At 45.2% G+C, this 18,843-nt stretch overlaps 1 protein-coding gene across 3 annotated transcripts in view; it reads right to left on the reverse strand.

Moving 5' to 3' along the window:
- The window catches only part of ERCC6L2 (ERCC excision repair 6 like 2), a 1,253,563-nt gene that overhangs the window by 371,071 nt on the left and 863,649 nt on the right, over positions 1 to 18,843 (reverse strand). For all 3 annotated transcript variants that reach the window (XM_085632896.1, XM_085632894.1, XM_085632895.1), the window contains one exon: positions 10,396 to 10,476. In XM_085632896.1, coding sequence (XP_085489022.1) covers positions 10,396 to 10,476 — 81 coding nt within the window. The remainder of the gene's footprint in view (positions 1 to 10,395; positions 10,477 to 18,843) is intronic.

An 18,843-nucleotide genomic window follows, 5' to 3' on the forward strand; every position in this document is an offset into this window, starting at 1 on the left:
GGTTTTAGGGACGTTGTATTTAGTTGCCTCATGAACTCTGTAATGAATGAATCAAGACTCAATTTTAATTGTGAGCCCTGCTGACCGCAGTGTAGGCCAGAGGCAGTGGTCAGCAAGTGCCCACAGTCACGTGGCGTTGAGTTGAGCTGTACAGTTAGTGGCATCAGAAGCATTCAGCATGTGCGGAGCCTGCGAAGATGCGTGGTCCAGGCGGGCCGCATTGGTAGCAATGTCTTTTGTCTAAGGAATTCTGCCTTAATAAGGGTACGTGGCGAAGACTTATGGTGCACTGAGTTAGTGGCACCTGAAGCACTCAGCATGTGCGCACCCTGCGATGATGCGTGGTCTGGGCGGGCCGCACTGGTAGCAATGTCTTTTGTCTAATGAATTCTGCCTTAATAAGGCCATGTGGCGTTGACTTGTGGTGCACTGAGTTAGTGGTACCTCTGTCGCTCAGCGTGTTCGCAGCCTGCAATGATGCGTAGTCCGGGCGGGCCGCACTGGGAGCAATGTGTCTTGCCTACTGGACTGCGTCATCTGCATTCGCGACTCCATCTGAATTGTGAGCCCTGCTGTCCGCAGAGTAGATCGAAGGCAGTAGTCTGTACAGACATAACTCTGCGGTGCTGTGCCGCTGTGTTCGCAGGGGGCCTGTGTCGAGGAGGCCCGCGGTCATGGCGGTAGCCACGTGGTAGGGTGAGGGCCGCTGCTCTGGCAGACGCGTTGGCCTTCACACAAGTGAACCACACCCATAGACCCGGCCTACTTATTTACACTTCTACGCTGGAGTGGCGTATGTTGGACCAACCCATTGCGCTTCCGCTTACAGGGGACGACGACACAGGTACATGACCGAGATCTTCCCCACTGCCTGAGGTAACATGGTTGTGTCCACAACACTACAAGCACCAGCAGTATATGTACACATGGAGAGGTTTGTGCTCTGCATAGTGAGGTCTGTCTAGCACATCACCGCTACACTTGGTATTGTGTGCATTATTATTGGTGGGTGACTTGCGTCCTTCACACATGTTTGGTTGCCACATCTCTCAACATTCAGCTATTGTGTGGCTGAGGGGCCATGCCATTTTTGGAAGGTGCGCTGTCCTGCTGTGCGCTGCCTCGTTGGTAGTAGGGGGGGTGGCCTTGAGGGTGGTGGGAGTGGGTTTTGTGGCCTTCTTGGGTGTCGGAGGTGCATGATCAGTAGCTCTATGACATGTGTTGGTCTTCAGATGTGATTTTGGGCTGGGCTCCCTTTCACACTGTAGATAGTCGTCCTACTTTACACCAGTAAAATGCATTTGTTACATTCCTACTGCTAACGCAGCTTATCGCCTGCTTTTGGATCGCACCGCAGATTTAGCTGCTCGTTGAAAATATCGGAAAGTAGTGTTTTCGTGTTATTTTGGCACAGGAACGCCTACTCGGCATATTATTAGCGTTAGTTGTTGCTCTCATTTGTGGAGATTTTTTTTGCAGAAGCTATTGCTGGAAAATTGGCGATATCGGATGTTTTCACCAAGTTGAGAATGGAATGATAATTTAAAATCACTGAAAAAACTATAGGTTTAATGAACATTATAATTAGAAATTAGCATTTAAAAAACCTTTGAAATTCACTGAGAAAACCATAGGTTTCAGGGATGTTATAGTTAGAAATTAGCATTTAAAAAACCTTAGAAATTCACTGAAAAAAACATAGGTTTCAGGGACGTTATAGTTAGTTGCACATTTCACTCGTACAAAACCAGAGAAAATAGTACGTTATAGTTAGTAGAGCTAACTATAATTCGCGCCCCCGCAATGCACTGCTGATGACGTCACATATTACACTACTCATGACATGGTCAGTGACATCACTTATGACATCTCAAATGACATCTCTGATGGCATCACTGATTACATCATCCACGTGATAATCTGATGCACCTCCTCACACCCTAACATAGCCTTTGATACATCCACTCTAAAATACAGACTACCATTTTCGCAACCATAGACAAATCAATAGCAGTTACTATATACCCACTGACTAATTCCTAGCTATACACACACATTCATTCATTCACCCACAGTTACTCATACATGCAGTCACTCATCAATACAGCACTATTATATGTACTCATACACCTATACAAACACTCATATACCGTCACTCATCCATAGTTATTAACACACCTAGCTAGTCATGTAAAGAATCAATAGCACTGCCATTTACTCACCTATACAGTTATATATTCACTATCTAACCTATTCCTACAGATACTAACATATACTTACTCTCTTATACAATCACTAACACAAGCACACACTCATTTATACAGCCACTCTCACAATTACTCACTCTCACATATAGTCATTTATATACTCCAACACTCACACATACTTCCTTTCACATATGTAGTTACTCACACATATACCAGTGAGACATACATTCACTCACCAACACACTGATACACACACTCACTCACCTATACAGCTATTTCCACATGCACTATTGAACCCATACACCCAGTAAATTATCCACTCACACATGTAGGCAGAAAGTCACACACCGCCGACCCACCCACACACACAATCACTGAGGCACCCATACAGATACTCATGCAAGCAATAAGTAACCCATATAGACAGTCATGTACCTAATCATCAACCCATGCAGCAGATTACACAACAACTGAGAGACTGATACAGACATTCACACAGTTTAGTCACTAACCCATGCATTCAGTAAGACACATTTAATCAATAACTTATAAAGTCAGTCACACACCTATTAATTCCTCCACCCACACACTTATACACCAACTCATTCTTCAATACACCTTGGCATTAACATATATAAAATATATTTAAACTTTACAAAAACACATTCACTGGATGATGTCATCAGTGATGTCATTTGAGATGTCATCAGTGATGTCACTGACCATGTCATGAGTGATGTAATATGTGACGTCATCAGCAGTGCATTGCGGCCGTGCGAGTTATAGTTAGCTCTACTAACTATAACGTTCGAATTTCTCTGGTTTTGTACGAGTTAAATGTCCAACTAACTATAACGTCCCTGAAACCTATGTTTTTTTTCAATGAATTTTTAAGGTTTTTTAAATGCTAATTTATATATATATATATATATATATATATATATATATATATATATATATATACACACACTGCTTGATAAAGCCAATAGGCCCACTTTCTTATGTCTTGGTGTTAAAGGTCGTGCTTGGCGTGGGGTTGGCTATCACAAACAATGTAGCCAACAGCATGGTGTACGCGCCATTAGTTTGGCAGGCTACATGGGGTTGGACACAGGGTCTGGACACAGGCCAGGCCCAGTGGCAGAGGCCGTGCGCTGCCTGGGTTTGATGTTATGTATGGTAATAACATTTTACTTTGTACAAACATTTAAAAACACAAGAAATTCATTGAAAGAAACAAGGCTTAATGTAGAATTAAGGTTAGGTATAGTAATAATATCTCACTTTGCATTAAAAAAACGTAGAAACTGAAAAAAATCAAAAGTTAAAGGGACGTTATAGTTAGGTGAAAATGTCAATTAAAACATACCGTTTTAAACAAACAAAACCACTGAAATTCACCATGTATAGTTATCTTAAATAACTATAACTCATACCCTAAGTTAATTACAAGTCGCGCCATCCCCAAGCACTGCTAAATTCCCCATATATTACATCACTCATGACATGGACTATGATAATATAGATAACATCATTGCAACATGTGAAATTACATCATTGATGACAAGACTGTGCATGGCAGGAGCAAGAGTTATAGTTACCTCAGGACACAAATTATAGTTAATAGAGATAACTATAACTGGTGAATTTTAGTAGTTTTATTGAGTTTAAAATGTTAGGTTAACCCTGAAATTTTCACCTAACTATAATTTGCCTGTGTGGTAAAGCCCTGCAGAACAAGTCACCTACCTTCGGTAACATATTATCTGGTAGAGACAATATCTAGCTGCAGATTCCTTACCTTAGAATATCCCAGTCGTCAGGCTGGATCCGGAAAAGTTTGCATGAGCAGTACAACTTGCGCATGCCTTCGGGTGGCTCCATTCAGCTCCGCTTGACGTCGGTGGAGTCAGTTATGACGTCGCAGGATGTCAGTATAGTATGCTTTCGTCAAACATAGGGCCCTGCAAAAGGATAGACCCTAGCCCTAACAAATAAGTCAGCAGAGTGGGGAGCCTTGGTTGGGTCTGTAATGAATCTGCAGCTAGATAGTGCATTACCAAAGGTAAGTAACTTGTTCATCTGATAGAGACTTCTAGCTGCAGATTCCTTACCTTAGCATAGATAACCAAGCCATGCCCTAATGGTGGTGGGCTGCGGATAGATTCCTCACACTAGAAAGTCCTGCAGGACCAAACGGGCAAAATGCCCATCCCAGCAGACCTGACTGTCCAGGCAGTAGAGTTTGGCCCAATAAACATACGGAATTCACTGACCTCAATGCCATGCTTAAGAAAACATCTTCTTCCCAAGTGATTCCAACCTCTTGGATTCCCTGTCCAGAGGGGTGGATGGAAACGTGCCCTGAAAAGTTGAAGTCTGCACCACCAAGCTTTCAGGGGTGGGGTGTTGGCTGAGGAACTTTGGGTCACCCAGAGCTGGACAATGGTGGCGTGCTACTGTCCTGTTCACAGGCGCCCCTGCCTAGGAGGACATAAGTAAGTGCCTCATTAAAAGGCAATAGGGGTTCAGAGGTAGAAACCTCCAGCTGAACCACTTTGGTCTGGAAATTAGTCCTGCCCTTCTCAGAGGGCAACTCCAGTCCAAGGACCTCAGAGGCCATCCATACCACATTGCCATAAGATGCCCCTTCCTCCGTAGTCAAAGTTGGCAGAGAAAACATGCTAGTATCTGCCAGTATCTGGGGATGTATCCAGTCCACTGGCTTCAACAAGTTTCTCCTAACAGTCAATATGCTCTGCAGACACATCCTGGCATTCTAAAGGGTCCACAGACCCCTCCCAGTCTTCTCATGTGACTGAAACGTCATACAATTGCTCAGGGGGCAACATAGAACTCCTGGGTTCTACCAGCATCGGAACGCTGATCTGACTCTGTGTTGTCAGGAATGGGGCAGGAACCACCGGTCGGCACCAGCAGCTCCATAGGCACCGACTTCGGGTTCGATACCTGGAACGGTTGCGTTGGCACAACTGGCACAGTCCTGTACCTGGAATTGTATCCTAAAGGCCCCACCGGCGCTGTGGCCGACAGCCTCAAATCCGATGGGCCCCTTCCAAACCCACAGGGCTTGAAGGCTCATCAGAGGGGTCAGCCCGCTAAAATACTCGCCATATGGCCACGTATAACTCTTTCATTTGAGCAGAGGTTGCTCCGGCTCCTGGAAAGGGAGGGAGGCGCGAATCCGTCCCTGGATCCAACTCCGCAGAACTGTGCCTAGAGCATTGGTGCTCCTTACCTCCTTCGTCAACAGATGGCAGTCGATGTGAGGAAGAAATCCGCTTGGATTTTCTTCTTGTTGTTGTGCCTCTTCCCCGAGTGTCCCGAAGACTCTGAGTGGGAGGACGATGACTTTGGGCTCCGGGAGTGGTCCTGTGACCTCCTCTTCTTCAATCGGGACTGGGATCTCCGCGGAGTCTCGCTGAATGGTGTCGACTGCTGGGCAGCAAGGATCTTTAAAGCCCGCTCCCACAAGGCCTTTGGAGCAATGGCCCGACAGTACGAGCACGACTTCGAGTCATGGGGAGCTCGAGACGCCAAAGGCAGACGAGGTGGGGATCGGTAACCAACATGGTGCAGTGACAATCGCCACATGGCTTAAATCCTGTCTTCCTTGAAGACATCTCTCGAAACACAACAGAAAAAACTTCCGAACTCAACAAAAAGTCAAAAAAGACCTGTCAAAAAACAACAGTGGAGATAGCTCTTCCCGGATCAGAGCATAACTGGTGCAGAGAAAAAACTGACATCCGTGCGCCTGCGTGGCGCCTATATAGTTGACAGCAACGTGCAGGGGTACTGCTCAAGCAAAAGTTTCTGGATCAAGCCTGACACATGGGAAATTCTAAGGTAAGGAATCTGCAGCTAGACGTCTCTATCAGATTCGTAAGGTACCTAAAAAGTGCCCGTTTGATAATGGATGCTTGATAAAGAACACATACCCTTATTTCAGTGGATAAAGATGAGGTCACTAGGGTTCATTATTGGGTCCATGCAGCGTGTTATTACATCAGTTGAGAATTTTGATTATTTATTGATGCCTAAACAACCAATATATCATGCTCATGATATTAGCATCAGTATACTTGTCCAAGTTTTTGTCAGATCAAATTCCAGGTCGGTCTTTAAGGGGTGTATTTATTCATGTAAGCATGGTAAACTACACTTCTGTACAGTGTATAAAGGCTTTGTATTCTATTCATGAATATGGAATATTAGTTATTGTACAAGTAATAAAACATGATTTTGAGAAATTAATAGAACATGGCAGGCTACTTATCAGCCTAAATTCAGAGGATAACAGAGGGAAAGGCCTAACGACAATGACACTTGATGAGCAGCTGCATAAAATTTTAAGAAAAAGTATATATTTGCTGATAAGCTGTTTTTGAAAATGTATAGTAAAAATATTTAAATTTGATCGATTTGCATGGTTATTGATTTATCGAGCGAATGATATGAAATATGAGGCACCAGGTAGAAAAACATCCCAAAAGGTGTTGTGCCTGAGAAATGGAGATATGTCAGCAGACATAAAACACTTGTGGGTAACTTAGGAACCTCAACTTATAATTCCCAGTTTTGTGCACTATTGCAAGTGATGAAAAATGAAAACAAAAATTGGATTATCAGTGTTTTGTGCCACCATAGCACTATGGCTGAGTCAGAACTGGGGTGGCAAAGTGAGCTAAAGAACAATGATGGATTTAACCCAGACCTGTGACTGGGGGTGAGTTATGAAAAGTTTCAGTGCTCCATCCATCATCTCCTTGTGTTTGCTTTGTTCCCCCTAAGTTGGCAGGATATGCCCAGAAGTGGGTCCCTTGCTCATTTTGCCACTGGATTCAAACTAGCTAAGCTGATAAGGGGTGTTACCCCAAAACCGGTTCCAGGATGCTTGTTTCCGGTCCAGGGAGGACCAAGCTTGGCAGTTCGGGCTGGACTGTTCCCATAAGGAACAGGGTCAATACTGATTTGCACATGGCTGGATCTTAACTGGGGTGGCGAAGTGAGCTAAATAATGATGATGGATTTAACCCAGACCTGTGACTGGGGGTGAGTATCTGAAAAGTTTCAGCGCTCCGTCCAGCGCTCCGTCCACAATCTCCTTGTGTTTGCTTTGTTTGCCCTAAGTTGGCAGGATTTGCCCAGACGTGGGTCCCTTGCTCACTTTGCCACTGGAATCAAACTAGCCTGGCTGATGAGGGGTGTTACCCCGAAACCAGTCCCAGGATGCTTGTTTCTGGTACAGGGAAGACTTTGCTTGGCAGTTCAGGCTGGACTGTTCCCATAAGGAACAGGGTCAAGACTGATTTGCATATGGCTGGGTCTGAACTGGGGTGGCGAAGTGAGCTAAAGAATGATGATGGATTTAACCCAGACCTGTGACTGAAGTGAGTGTCTGAAAAATGTCAGCGCTCCGTCCATCATCTCCTTGTGTTTGCTTTGTTCGCCCTAAGTATGCAGGGTATGCCCAGACGTGGGTCCCTTGCTCATTTTATCACTGGATTCAAACTAGTCTGGCTGATGAGGGGTGTTACCCTGAAACCGGTCCCAGGATTCTTGTTTCTGGGCCAGGGAAGACCTGGCTTGGCAGTTCGGACTGGACTGTTCCCATAAGAAACAGGGTCAAGACTGATTTGCATACGGCTGGGTCTGAACAGGGGTGGCGAAGGGAGCTAAAGAACGATGATGGATTTAACCCATACCTGTGACTGGGGATGAGTATCTGAAAAGTTTCAGGGCTCCATCCATCATTTCCTTGTGTTTGCTTTGTTCGCTCTAAGTTGGCAGGGTACATGATATGCCCAGACGTGGGTCCCTTGCACACTTTGCCACTGGATTTAAGCTAGCCTGCCTGATGAGGGGTGGTAGCCAGAAACCTTTCCCAGGATGCTTGTTTCCGGTCCAGGGAAGACCTGGCTTCTCAGTTCGGGCTGGACTGTTCCCATAAGGAACAGGGTCAAGACTGATTTGCATATGGCTAGGTCTGAACTGGGGTGGTGAAGTGAGCTAAAGAACAATGATGGATTTAACCCAGACCTGTGACTGGGGGTATGTATGAAAAGGTTCAGCGCTTTGCCATCCTCTACTTGTGTTTACCATGGAATGAGAAGCTATGAAACCTAACTCCCAAGGCCAGACGAGGGCTAGCAATCCATAGGAGCCTGCACTGAAACTACGACATTTTGAGAGGAGCATTCCTGCATTTGGTAGAATTGAAGATCAACTGGTTAAGGATCAGGTCTGGAAATGCTCCAAAAGGTTCTGTGTGGTATGCCCAAGCAACCTGAACCTGATACAGCACTAAAGGAGTGTTCGTTAGTTGACTGCACCAAAGGCAGAGTAACATTCTTATGTTTCTCGATTTGTGTGTGTCTGAAACACTGCAAGCTCATGTTAGAACACTGGACCAAAGCCTCTTGCTTTTTACTGTGGAAAACATTTTGGTTACAAATGATTCATTATCCTATGTGTTGAATTTCTAAATGCACTCACTGCAGCCTCGAGAGAGGAGCTCTGGGTGCTGTCAAAAGGTGGTTCAATGACCAATGGATGATTCTGGGGCCTGAGTGAAGTCATACTTGAAGCAGGCATCATTCCTGGTTTTAGGTGGTGAGGGAAGCACTTGATGTACAATGTATGGTATCTCTGGGTCAGTCATGGGGGAACCACTTGTAAATACGTAAATCATTCACCAACTAAGACTGACTGGAAAAAGGGCAAAAGAGCCATGTGAATAAAGACATCTACTCACATTTAACTTTATTACTGCCAAAAAACCTTCTGACGACTCTGGGCTCTACATACACTGGACTGCCAGCGTCAGCAATTAATTAGTGAGTAGCAACCTATAAATGATTAGGTTCTGGTAAAAAATTAATTGCAAACAGAAACAGGATGCATGGGTATGCCACAAACAATGCAAACATTACTTCTGGTGGTCATAGATTAGAGTCAGAAGCGATTGTAAGGCTAATGAAAACGAGCTGGAAAGAGTATTGAATGGCATTTTATAAAAGGATTTATATCGCACATTTATAACTTTGCTGTGGCCATAAAGTGCTATCCACTACTGGCTGGTTTTTGAGGCAATCATGGTGGACTGTGCATTTTTAGTGTGATTTTTGCCGTGTATGAAGACCGAGGGTCGCTCCAGGCTCAGTGCTAAGCAATTTCAGTCAGTGGCACAGGCAGGATGATAGTTCGTGTTTGCTGGTACCCTAGACAGTATACTTATTTGGCAGAATGTATGTTAATAGTATGATCATTGTGGGAAGAATTAACTGTTGTCTGTGTAGTGTGGCAGATGGAAGGGAGCTCCAATTGTACCGTTTCAGACCTGCCACTGCACCTAAGCATGTTTGTGACACTGAAAAGTATCAAAATGGAAAAGGTACATGTAAAACAAATTCTCCAAAGAAAGTGTCCTTCTAAAATTCATGACTGTACTAGTTCACGGCCACTACACTGACCTCAAAAACATTCACATTTGTATTTGCCTTCAAAAAACATGGTTTTCTGCTGTCCACCATTAAAATTAAGTTTCAAAATCAGGAACTAATATAGAGGTACCAGAGGAAACAGCGGCCCTTCACTCAACTTGCACGTAAGTGAACAGAGAAAAGTGATTTACTTCCAGGAAAGCCTGCAGGCATAAAGGGACAAGATCTGGGTGCAGACGTAGCCACACATGTATCTAGGATCCAAAACGTATATATGGCTATAACGCAAACCTAACTAATAGGCAGGGGAATCATGGACAGAATCAAAGACAAGTTCAGAGTCATTAAGTGATAGGAGATGGTAGATGAATTGTGGGCTGTTACTACATATTTATATATTATACTTTCTATCATTGCACTACAAAAATAGCTTGAGTAACCTTGCCATCTGGGGAAGAGGTAATACAAATTTAAAGGAAAGAGAATACAATCTAGACTACTTTCTTACTGTGTTTTTCCATTTACGTGATCTAGCCTGGGAAAGAATTAGCCGCATCTGTGCCAACACTGACCTGGTAATGGGCAATGGCGTGATTACAATTTAATTTCCTTTTTGCCCTCAAACTTTGTCGTCACCATTTAAAGGCTGAAGATATCATTGATAAAAACAAATTACCTACATTTTGCAGCCCAGAAAATGGGAGATCATTTAAGCCACTAACCTGCTCAAGATTGCTTGTTGCAACATCCTCTCTCAACCGTGTGGCGGCTGTTATAAACCCAGCTTCCACTTGACCTTCTCTCTAAAAAAAATATATATAAATAAATAAATGACAGGTTACATGACATAATAAAAACTTGATCAAATGTTGTTGTAGGCTAAATTTTGAAACAACTATTGAAATGGCACTGAGGCTACACCAGTTTTATTGAGAGTAAAAGAATGAATAATTAACCCAATGAGTAACATTTTGTAATAGTTTGGAAAATCTGAAGTACATTGAAGAACTCCTTATGAAAACATAAAACATAATTATATTTTATGTACCACAACAGGAACCATATCTGCAGATTTTTGCACACTGTGAATGACTTAGGCATGCACAAATCACATGCCTTTTCCTTTGAGTATCTCATGAACATGTGGAGCAAAACCAGAATGAGAGGATATACATAAGAGATTCTGGGTTACCTGAGCACTTCATGTTAGCAGGACACCAATTTTTAGGTCTCACCTAGGCAGCGCATGGACTATCTCTTCGAGACATGCTGAATCTAGAATATGGGCTTTAAGCACCTCCCCTTTCTTTTACTTTTACCGTTCTTTCTAAATGCCTGCTTTTTATTGTTTAATATGCTTAGTAGTCTCTCCTTTTCTACTTTTGTAACCTTCCATAAGGACTACCCCTGTTGCATGCGCTCTTACTCTTCATGTTGATTTACGATACTTGGACAGCACTCTTTTCTTTCTGTTGGCCTGCCTCTGCTTGTTCATGTTTTCATTACTTCACGAAGGCTGAAAGGTTCCCAGACGAATCATTTACCAGTGCTTCCGCTTCACGCCCGCTGCGCATTCTGCGCACGCTTCACGCAATGTTATTTTTCTTTATTTAAACATTTACACGCTTCGTGCGATGTTACTTTTATTTATTTTTAAACATTTTGGAAATGAACACAGGGGCGATAGGAGAGGCAATATATACCGAAAGCAGGTAAGGACAGTAATATATACAAGTTGAAAAAACAATGAGTAGGCGTTTTCGTGGTGATCTCTGTGCGTCTTTATTTCAAGTATGCTTGATTTCAGATATAGACAGCCAACGCGTTTTGCCCAAACATGGGCTTCTTCAGAGCAAAGGTAAATTTGGTGATGTCTCGTCAAGTAAACTAGTATCCGTAAAACGCTGTAAGCGTAGTACGTCCGTGTTGGGACGTGTAGGATGGCCTAGAAAAGACGGCCTCAATTTAGTGGGGGCCACCTATATGTCCATATAGGGGAGGATCCCATGCCAGTGTTGGAGTAAAACATGAAGGTATCCTCAGAGTAAAAGGACATTTGTGACTGAAGTGCTGTGTAGCATGTAACCATGTCTGGTGGGATCTTGTCTCGGCCGAAAACCCCTACTCATTGTTTTTTCAACTTGTATATATTATTATCCTTACCTGCTTTCAATATATATTGCCTCTCATATCCCCCCTGTGTTTGTTCATTTTTGTGGTCAAGTGGCAGCTGACCATTAGAGGCGGGCAATATTCAGAACCCATGTGACTCGCCCAGGGAGTACAGTCTTCTTTAACCCGGGACCCCATTTCATTTCCGATTAACAATTTGGAAATGCTCTGCGCAGCACCAGATTTATTAGAGGTTCCGAGGCGGGTGCCTTAAACGTGGCTCTAGGAATACGCTCGTGCAACTGAACAATGTTTGGTGGATAAGATTGACTTCAGCCACCTGGACTGTACTGTAGCTTTCAATACGCAAAAGAAACAATTGATGGACGGAATGCTGGGCAATGCAAACATTCACTCCCAGTCACAAGGATCTGGGTTTAATCCATCATTCTTTTGTTCACCACACCACCCCAGTTTGGACCCAGCCATATGCAGATCAGTCTTGACCCTGTTAATTATGGGAACAGTCCAGCCCGAACTACCAAGTCAGATCCTCCCTGGACCAGAAACAAGCATCCTGGGACCGGTTTCAGGGTATCACCCTTCATCAGCCAGGCTAGCTTGAATCCAGTGGTGTGGTGAGCACGGGACCCACGTCTGGGCATACCCTTCCCACTTAGGGCGACATATGCAAAAGAAACAATTGATGGACGGAATGCTGGACAATGTAAACATTCACCCCCAGTCACAAGAATCTGGGCTTAATCCATCATTCTTTTGCTGACCACCCCAGTTTGGACCCAGCCATATGCAAATCAGTCTTGACTCTGTTCCTTATGGGAACAGTCCAGCCCGAACTGCCAAGCCAGATCCTCCCTGGACCAGAAACAAGCATCCTGGGACCGGTTTCAGGGCATCACCCTTCATCAGCCAGGCAAGCTTGAATCCAGTGGTGTGGTAAGCACGGGACCCACGTCTGGGCATACCGTTCCCACTTAGGGCGACATATGCAAAAAAAACAATTGATGGACGGAATGCTCGACAGTGCAAACATTCACCAATAGTCACAAGGATCTGGGTTTAAACCTTCATTATTTTGCTCACCACACCACCCGTTTGGACCGAGCCATATGCAAATCAGTCTTGACCCTGTTCCTTATGGTGACAGTCCAGCCTGAACTGCCAAGCCAGATCCTCCCTGGACCAGAAACAAACATCCAGGAACCAGTTTCAGGGCATCACCCTTCATCCGCCAGGCTAGTTTGAATCCAGTGGTGTGGTGAGCACGGCATCCACGTCTGGGCATACCATTCCCACTTAGGGCGACATATGCAAAAGAAACAATTGATGGGCGGAATGCTGGACAAATCAAACATTCACCCCCAGAAACAAGGATCTGGGTTTAACCCATCATTATTTTGCTCACCATGCCATTCCAGTTCAGACCCAGCCACAAGCAAATCAGTCTTGACCCTGCGCCCAATGGGAGCAGTCCAGCCCAATATTGTATAGCACTGGAAATCCATCGGGCAATTCCCTTTTTAAATAGAGGAAAACCCCTTCTGGGTGCACTGAAGGATACAAAGAGCTGTGATGACCTGCGAAAAGGTTTTGTTCTTTGTAAATAAAATTTGAGACAGCACTGGTCATCCAGCGAATGGAAAGTCCTTTCCGCCGCAGTAGTCGGTTGAGGAAAAAACCTCTTAAGAATTAGAGGCTCATTCAAGTGAAAGTCTGATGGTACTTTGGGTATAAACTTTGGATTAGTTCTAAGGACTATTCGATCCTCCTTGAACTGTAAGAAAGGTTCCTGTATGGCGAGAGCTTGTATGTTCCCCACTCTCCTGGCCGAAGTGAGCGATACGAGAAGAGTCGCCTTCCAAGACAAACATTTAAGATCCGCCCTGTGAATGGATTCTAAGGGATGCTTCATTAGTTGTGATAACACTATGTTTATCTGCCAGAGAGGTGGTGGAGGCTTTACTGGAGGAAAAGTTTGAAATAACCCCTTCATAAATTGCTTGATGAGTCTCTCCGACCACAACGATGGTCCCGAAGAAGTTCTTCTGTAACGTGATATAGCAGCTAGAGGCACTCTTATAGATGCATGAGCTAATCCAGATTTTGCCAAGAGCAGGATATATGGAGTAATCTCATGAGCAGCAGATTTCTGAGGATGATTATTAACCTCCTGGCACCATAAACAGAACCTTCTCCATTTAATCCTGTATGTCTTATTTGTACTTTCTGCTCTGGCCTTTGATAGAATATCCCTACATTCAGATGAAAGATTCAGATGAAATTCACAGTGTTCAGGAGCCATGCCACTAAACGTAGTGATTTCGGATCCAGATGAAGTACTTGTCCCTGGGACATCGTCAAGAGAGATGGGATTGGTTGAAGGAGAATCGGCTGAGCCTCCGACAGTAGGAGAAGCTCCGTAAACCAGTGTTCTCTGGGTCACCATGGGGCTATCAGGATCATTCTGCACGGCTCTCTCTTGAACTTTGTAAGAAGACATGGTAGAAGGGGAATTGGTGGATAGGCATAGGCAAAGGCGCCTGACCATGCCATCAAAAACGCATTCCCCCATGATCCCCGTTGGTGAAGCCAACTTGCAAAGAACCGGCATTTCTTGTTCTGAGCAATCGCAAAGAGATCCACTGTTGGTTCTCCCCACTTTACAAAAATACTCTCCAGAATTTCCTGATTGATCTCCCACTCATGGCAGGTTGACTTGAGCCTGCTCAGAGTGTCTGCCTTGACATTCTGATCTCCCGGAATGTGTTCCGCTTTTAGGGATATCCCATTTTGGACTGCCCCTTTACAGATCTTCTGGGCTTCCTGAGACAGGAGAAGTGATCTCGTACCACCCTGTTTGTTGAGATAATGCATTGCTGTTGTGTTGTCTGTCCTGATCAGCACCACCGAGCCCCTTATCCTCGGCAGAAACGCCAGCAATGCTAACCTCACTGCCCTGAGTTCCAACAGATTGATATGAAGTCGTTGATCCCGAAACTTCCAACGACCGTTGACCTGGAGGTCTTGAAGAAAAGCCCCCCAACCTTCCAGGGATGCATCGGTGGTAATAACCAGTGGAGCTGGTGCAGTGAGGAAGGAAAGACCTACTGAGATATTCTATCGGTGGGTCCACCAGCTACCGCCTGAGGCATGGCTGGTGTGATTGTGATAATGTCTTCGAAGGATCCCACCTCCTGACGCCATTGTCAATCCAGTTGCTCTTGCAACGGACGCATCCTTGAACCGCAGAAAGGAACGAGAGGGATGCAAGAGGACATTGTCCCTAGAAGTGACTTGTAACGGCATACTGAAAGTGACTTTCTTTTTGCGAAAGCTCGGGATACGGAGATTAGCCTCTGTTGTCTCTCTATGGAAGGAAACGCTTTGTTTACTGTGGTGTCCAGAATCACCCCCAAGAACGTGATGTTCTTCGCAGGATGGAGAGATGATTTCTCTGTGTTCAGAGTCAGGCCCAGCTCGGCAAATAATCTTACACATACCATTGTTGATGACTGAGCAGCTGCCTGTGAAGGTGCCTTGATTAACCAGTCATCCAGGTAAGGAAACACCTGATGTCTTTGTCTCCTTAGAACAGCTGTCACAGGAGCCAGACATTTTGTGAAAATCCTTGGGGCTGACTTGAGGCCGAATGGCAGCACCTTGAACTGGTAATGGCTTCCGGCTACAGTAAACCGAAGGTACTGCCTGTGGGAAGGATAGATGGGGATGTGGAAATACGCATCCTGCAAGTCTAAGGTGGTCATAAGATCCCCTGGGTTTAGAAGTAGCAGAATGTCTTGAAGGGAAACCACCCACAAGGATGTTTTTTTGAGATAAGTTCAGTTCCAGGATAGCCGCCATTGAAGAAGATTTTTTCGAATTAGGAAAAAACAGGCATAAAATCCCTTTCCCCTCTGGGAGAATGGCACTGGTTCTATTGCTCCTTTTCGGAGCATTGTCTGAATCTCCAAGGGCATAAGATGCAGATGTTTTAACTCCTGACGTCTCGGAGAGGTACAAGGGGGAATTTGAAGGAACTCCAAAGTATGTCCAAATTGTATTAGGTTGAGGACCCATCGGTCCATGGTAATCTTCTGCCATTGGTAAAAATGAAAAGAAATTTGACCACCCAGGGGAACTTCTGGAGAAGGAGGGATAAATGTAACCGGAGCCTGAAGGTTGTCATTGCCTTCGTGAGGTATCCTTTCCCTGAAGACCGCCTCTTCCTCTAGGGGCAGACTTAGAGTATTGCCCTGTTTGTTGCTGCCGTTGAACATACTGTTGTCTGTATGGTTGGGAAGATGTAGAGTAAGAGGGGTATCTGTATTGTTGGTATACTCCTCTGTAGGAAGGTTGGCCTCTTCCTCTAGCTCCTCGAAAGGGCGCCTTCCGATACTGCAGTGTCCCTAGAGCCTTCGTTGTATCTGTATCCTTTTTGATTTTCTGCAGCGCATCGTCAATATGCTTCCCAAATAAATCTTCTCCATCAAAGGGAAGATCCAAGATCTTATTCTGGACCTATGGTGTGAAAGATGTTGCTCTTAGCCATCCCTGCCTGCGTAAATCCGCTGCCCCTTCTAGCGATCTGAAGGCCGAGGTAGCGATGTCCTTCGCACAATCAATGACTTCAGCCGAAGCCCTTTCTCCTTCCTGAAGGATCTTCTTAACCTCCTGTCTACTATCTTCTGGAATCTGATCAATATAAGGTGCCAGGTCACACCACATCTGTCTATCATATCTGCTAAAAATGGCAAGGGCATTTGCCGCTCTGACCAAGAGAGCCGACATTGCAGAAAATCTTTTACCTGCGTTATCCAGACGCCTACCCTCTATGTCAGGTGTTATAATGGTTGCTGACGGGTTTCTGGACCTCTGTTGAGCTGCCTGAGAGATGACAGAGTCCAGTTTGGGATGGCCCACAAGACAGGCTGGAGCGCCCCTGGAGCTTTATACTTCTTCTCCAGTCTGGAGAGTACCGGTGTAATCGTCGCCGGTGTCTTCATGACCTTAAGGCCTTCCTACCAAACATGACTAATTATAGGGATGGTCCTAACTGATTTCCTGTATGGTTCTTTGAAATCGTATAAGAAACACTCTGTCTGGGTAGTCGACATAGGAAGGTCAAATCTCTTTGCTGCTCTTTCCAGCAAGTTATGGAATCCGCTGATGTCCTCTGGCGGTGAATCAATAGGTACTGGAGAGGGAGAAGAAGGCATAGGAATAAGGTAGCCTTCCCATTCCTTGTTAGGATCCGTTATTTCTCCCTCCTTATTGTTCATCATCCGTAGTGACTGGATTTTGTTGAGGCATTGGCTGTGGTGATCTCTGCAAAAGCTCTAGCAGTACCTCCTGACTTTTAACTGGAGTAGTTGGAATGGAGCATGGGCGTGGAGCAAACAGTGGCACCTCTTGGGATGTAGGAGTTGGTGGAAACCTCTTTCTGTAGTCCGCCAACATAAACTGCAGGTCCATCAATAAAGAGGAAGGCATGCCAATCCCCTCTTCTTGGCAACTCTGGTGGTATTGTTGTTGTTGGGGAGGGTACTGATACTCCCCATATTCTTCCTCAAAATCGTCCTCCTGACACATCACGTGCAGTTATGAAGGGCTACTAGCATAAATGAAAGGGCCTTCATCCTCCTCCTCTGAATCCTGCTCCTCTAGCAGGTGAGATGGTAAAAGAGGCGTAACCTTGCCAGGGGGGGTGATTTCCGGCGTAATCCTCCTCTTTCTGGTGACTTCTGATCCCTCCGGTGTTTTTTCCCTCGTTGACGAGCCCGTCGACGAGATCGTAGACGACATCGTTGTCGTAGATGCAGCCGTCGACACCATCACTGATGGCTTAACCACCATAAACGACATAGTTACCATCATCGCCGTAGTCATCAATGACCCCGTCGTTGGTGCTGTCGTCGTCGTCAACACTGTAGCCGTTGTCGACGCCCTCACCGATGATAACGGCGTTGCAACCGTCGCTGACGGTGACTTCATCAACGGTGGCGTTGTCGACGGAGAGCCATCCGCCATAGACGCTGAGGTTTTCTTGGATACTAAACGAACCTCAATCTTCGTCGCCGACGATGAAGAAGTTCTCTTCGTCGACGATCCCATCAACGATGTAGATTTCGTTGATGATTTTACCTCAGAAGGTACTGACGAAGGCTTCTTGAAGGACTGCCTGACCTGAGAGGGTGCTTAGATGGTTCAGAACCCGCCTTTTTAGTAGCTTTATCCCCAGAAGCATGTCCCTTACTCTCCTTTTCTTGAGACTGAGGAGATTTTGAAGGACTGCGCCCATACGACTCTTTTTAAGGGCTTTCTCAGGACGTTCCTCTGAAGAATGAGCATGAGGTGATTTCCTTCTTTTCTGGGACCTCCTAGATGAGGAAGAGGATGCCTCATCACTGTCACTGGAAATAACCTCCTTTCTGGTCTTGAGCTTTTGAAGCCATATTAAAAGGCGCCCCTCACGGTCCCTCAGTGTTTTATTGGAAAAGGTACGACATACCTTGCAGTCTTTAGCTTGATGGTCCGGATAAAGACAGTAAATGCAGTCAGCATGAGAGTCATCAATCAATCAATCAGTCTTTATTTCGACTTGTTGTCATAAAAGACAAATTAAAAACACAATTCATCATCAGATACATAAAAAAAACACAGTTCATCATCAGGTACATCCGTTAGAGCTACACATTTGAGTTATACACAGAAAGCATAACACTGAAACTAAAAACAGCAGGATTGGAGGAGGAGCCTAGCGCGCAACCAAGATGGCCGCGTAGGTGCGAGGCTCCCGAGGACCTCCGCGACCTCCTACATTTATCCTGTCTTCATCCTGATTCGGTTGAGGGGACTGTGTTGGTGAACCTGAGCCGAGGTGGTACCCGTTTTCCGTATTTCAATCGGACCCCGTGTGCCGTGATGGGCATCGATTGAAGTTTGCGGCCTGCTCCTCTCCTGACCCCGGACTTGAGTTGGGGGGTGATCCAGTGGAGAAGTGAATAACAACGGCGGGACGAGCCTGGCGAGACGCGTAC

Source organism: Triturus cristatus, chromosome 2_1, assembly GCF_964204655.1.
Source record: "Triturus cristatus chromosome 2_1, aTriCri1.1, whole genome shotgun sequence".
NCBI lineage: Eukaryota > Metazoa > Chordata > Amphibia > Caudata > Salamandridae > Triturus > Triturus cristatus.